This window comes from Mandrillus leucophaeus, unplaced genomic scaffold, assembly GCF_000951045.1.
Source record: "Mandrillus leucophaeus isolate KB7577 unplaced genomic scaffold, Mleu.le_1.0 Scaffold55, whole genome shotgun sequence".
Classification (NCBI taxonomy): domain Eukaryota; kingdom Metazoa; phylum Chordata; class Mammalia; order Primates; family Cercopithecidae; genus Mandrillus; species Mandrillus leucophaeus.
The window spans coordinates 4,484,922-4,488,851 of NW_012105919.1; the positions used below are offsets into that span (position 1 = coordinate 4,484,922).

At 52.0% G+C, this 3,930-nt stretch overlaps 1 protein-coding gene across 2 annotated transcripts in view; it reads left to right on the forward strand.

Annotated features, from left to right (window-relative positions):
- The window catches only part of SDSL (serine dehydratase-like), a 30,431-nt gene that overhangs the window by 19,715 nt on the left and 6,786 nt on the right, over window positions 1–3,930 (forward strand). For both annotated transcript variants that reach the window (XM_011997924.1, XM_011997925.1), the window contains 2 exons: window positions 1,735–1,823; window positions 2,945–3,172. In XM_011997924.1, the coding sequence (XP_011853314.1) occupies window positions 1,735–1,823; window positions 2,945–3,172 (317 nt within the window). The remainder of the gene's footprint in view (window positions 1–1,734; window positions 1,824–2,944; window positions 3,173–3,930) is intronic.

Below are 3,930 nucleotides of genomic sequence, written 5' to 3' on the forward strand. Positions count from 1 at the left end.
TTACCCAGGCTGGAGTGCACTGGCGCCATCTCGGCTCACTGCAACCTCTGCCACCCAGGTTCAAGTGATTCCCCTGCCTCAGCCTCCTGAGTAGCTGAGTAGCTGGGTGCACACCACCACGCCTGGCTAATTTTTCATAGAGACGGGATTTCACCATGTTGGCCAGGCTGGTCTTGAACTCCTGACCTCATGATCTGCCCGCCTTGGTCTCCCAAAGTGCTGCGATTACAGGCGTGAGCCACTGTGCCCGGCTGACAGGTATTTTTTAACCTCTGCCGCTCTCCCTGTCTCCCCACTTTTGGAGTCCCCAGTGTCTATGTGCCCATGTGTACCCAGTGTTTAACTCCCAGTTATAAGTGAGAATCTGCAGTGTTTGCTTTTCCGTTCCTAAGTTAATTCTCTTAGAATAATGGCCACCAGCTGCATCCATGCTGCTGCAAAGGACGTGATCTTCTTCTCTTTTATGGCTGGATAGTATTCCATGATGTATATGCGCCACATTTGCTGTATCCAGTCCACCATTGATGGGCACCTGGGTTGATTCCACGTCTTTGCTGTTGTGAATACTGTTGTGATGAACATACAAATGCAGATCTTTTTGGTAAAATTGTTTATTTTCCTTTGGGTAGATACTCAGTAATGGGATTACTGGATCAAATGGTAATTCTATTTTTAGTTATTTGAGAAATCTCCAAACTGCTTCCTACAGGAGCTGAACTAATATGCATTCGCATCAACAGTGTATTTTTGTTTCAGTAACTCAGGGGAATGAGCCTCCTCTCTTCAGCCAGATGGGAAATTCCTCGTGGTCAGAGACCATTTCTTGGCTTCTGTCCTGCTGAAGAGTCCCCATGCCTAGAACTGGGCACAGAGTGGGCACTGCAGAGGCCCTGAGGATGAGCAGGGGCTATTTCTGCCCCCCTTGTGACCCTCCGCCCCTCCCTTGGGAGAGGAGGCCATTGTCTATCATTTAGTTTCTGTATCTGGTTCCTGCTGAGATCAGGGGGCATGGGGTCCCTCTGAAATGCTGTCTTAGTTTGGGATCTCCCAAAAGCGGGCCCTGAGATGAGGACTGGGGTGCGTGTGGTTTATTTGGGAGGTGATTGCAGGAAGCATTGGTAGGGAGTGTAGAAATGAGTCAGGGAAGGGAAGAAAGCCTGTCAATGGTGTGTGAATGAGCAGGGGACGTGGATCTCCGCCACAGAGGCCAAGCCAGTGAGAAGAGAAAACTCACTCTGCTGTGGTTGGCTTGGATCCATCACGGTCAGCGCTGGCCCTGTGCGCCGTCTCTCTGGCTGCTTGAACTCAACTAGCAGGCCATCAGCTGGGCCATTGCTGGTTTTCACGGACACACTCTATGGTGACCAGGTTGCTGTCTGGGGTTTGATTTTAGGGGGCTTCTCCCCTACTGGTTGGCTAGAAGTGGGCACATGTGGCTGACTTTGGAGCTGACCCACTCCCAGCCTCCCTGGCTGGCCTGGCCTGGTTTTCATAGGGTGCCAGTAGGACAGGTCCCTTGGGTATTGCGGAAAGCGCATGGCATCTGTTTGTCCACCTGGAAGTACTTGTCCAGTTCTCAGGAGGCCTCTGGGCCCGCACCAGGTCTGGTCTCATCTGCAGGGGTGTCCCCAGACTACTGGATCCTGGGGCCACCAAGGAGAGCCTGGGCCTCTGCTCCGGCCTCCATAGCAGTCCCACTCCCAGATCTTCTGAGGGTCCTTGGTTTCTCTGTAGGTCTGGGACGAGGCCCATCTGAGGGCACAAGAGTTGGCCAAGAGGGATGGCTGGGTGAATGTCTCCCCGTTTGACCACCCCCTAATATGGTAAGGCTGACGCCCCTCTCCCCAGGAGTCCAGAGCTGGGAGACCCTCACTGAGTTAGGGTCCTCCCATTGGGCAGAAGGGGAAACTGAGGCCCAGAGGGGAGAAGAGGCTTCAAAGCCGGGCAGACATGGGTTCGGATCCCACTTCTGCCCCCTTGGGACTTGTGGGACTTTGTGCAAAGCACCCCAGATCCTGTGCCTCAGTTTCTATGTGTGTAAAATGGAAGTGATAGTACCAACTCTCCTTTACTGAATATGTGCTTTGGGACCAGGCACCAGGCTAATGGCTCCTCCTGCACTGTTCCGTTTACCCTCCCCAAAGCCCTACAGGTGGGTGCTATTATCCCCATTTCATAGGTGAGGAAACTGAGGCACGTTGAGGTCAAACAACTTGCCCAAGATCACACAGCTAAGTACGTGGCAGAGACTCAGGGCTGCAGTGCCAGAGCTGTAGTCAGGCTGGTGCCAAGTGATATACTTGTCCACTCTTAACCACACATTGCCATTGCCTCTTTGCAAAGCTGGGGAGGGAGCTAAATGGGGTAATGTCCTAGAAAGGGCCTGGGAGGTTGATGGAGATGGGAGGGGATGAGCAAACAAATCCGTAATAAAGAAAATGAACAAGGCCAGGTGCAGTGGCTCACGCCTGTAATCCTAGCACTTCGGGAGCCGAGACGGGTGGATCACCTGAGGTCAGGAGTTTGAGGCCAGCCTGGCCAACATGGCAAAACCCTATCTCTACTAAAAATACAAAAATTATCTGGGCATGATGGTGCGCGCCTGTAGTCCTGGCTACTCAGGAGGCTGAGGCAGGAGAATCGCTTGAATCGGGGAAGTAGAGGTTGCAGTGAGCTGAGATCGCGCCACTGCACTCCAGCCTGGGTGACAGAGCGAGACTCTATCCAAAAAAATAAAAATAAAGAGAATGAATGAAGCTGAGCAAAGTAACTGTTGCAGGACTTCCTCTCCCCTTACTGCAGATGGGATGGGGATGGTGGGGAGGGGTTTATGTATATGTGGGAGCAGGGAACCCACCCCTGGTAAATCCCCCCACCCCAGGAGCCACTGGGGCTGGGGTCCTCCCTTACTCTGCTCCTCCCTCTCACCCCCCCCCTTCCCCAGGAAAGGCAACGCCAGCCTAGTACAGGAGCTGAAGGCGGTGCTGAGGACCCCACCAGGTGCCCTGGTGCTGGCAGTCGGGGGTGGAGGGCTCCTGGCTGGAGTGGTGGCTGGCCTGCTGGAGGTGGGCTGGCAGCATGTACCCATCATTGCCATGGAGACCCATGGGGCACACTGCTTCAATGCGGCCGTCATGGCCGGCAAGCTGGTCACACTTCCAGACATCACCAGGTGGGTAAGGGCTGGGGACATTTGTAGGGGCTGGAGGGTGGGGGTACCACTGCCCTAGGGCTTTCCAGTCCCAGCCAGTGGAGACAGGGGGCACCCAAAAGGCTGTCCTTGGTCCTGGGACTCCAACCACAGTAAAGTGGACCTGAGTTAGAAGGCAGTGCTGAAAAAGGAGATGAAGAATATGATTCATTTAAACCTAATCAATTCATAAAACAAGCTTTCATTGACTTATCATTACAAAAGCAATCCATGTGCGTTGCAAATAAGTTTGAAAATGTAGGCTAGGCACCATGGCTCATGCTTGTAATCCCAGCACTTTGGGAGGCCGAGGCAGGCGGATCACCTGAGGTCAGGAGTTTGAGACCAGCCTGGCCAACATATAGTGAAACCTTGTCTCTACTAAAAAAATACAAACATTACCTGGGCATGGTGGTGCACACCTGTAGTCCTAGCTACTTGGGAGACTGAGACGGAAGGTTCGCTTGAGCCCAGGAGTTTGAGGCTGTAGTGCGCTGTGATTGTCCCTGTGAATAGCCATTGCACTCCAGCCTGGGAAACTTAGCAAGAACCTGTCCTCCCCGATACCCTTCAAAGCCAATAAATTTTAAGAAGAACGTGATCATTGAATTTAGGACCCACCCTAATCCAGTACGATTTCACCTTAATTTAACTAATTACATCTGCAAAGACTCTATTTCCAAGTAATGCACATTTTGTGCTTTTTTTTTTTTTTTTTTTTTTTTTTTTTTTTTTTTTTT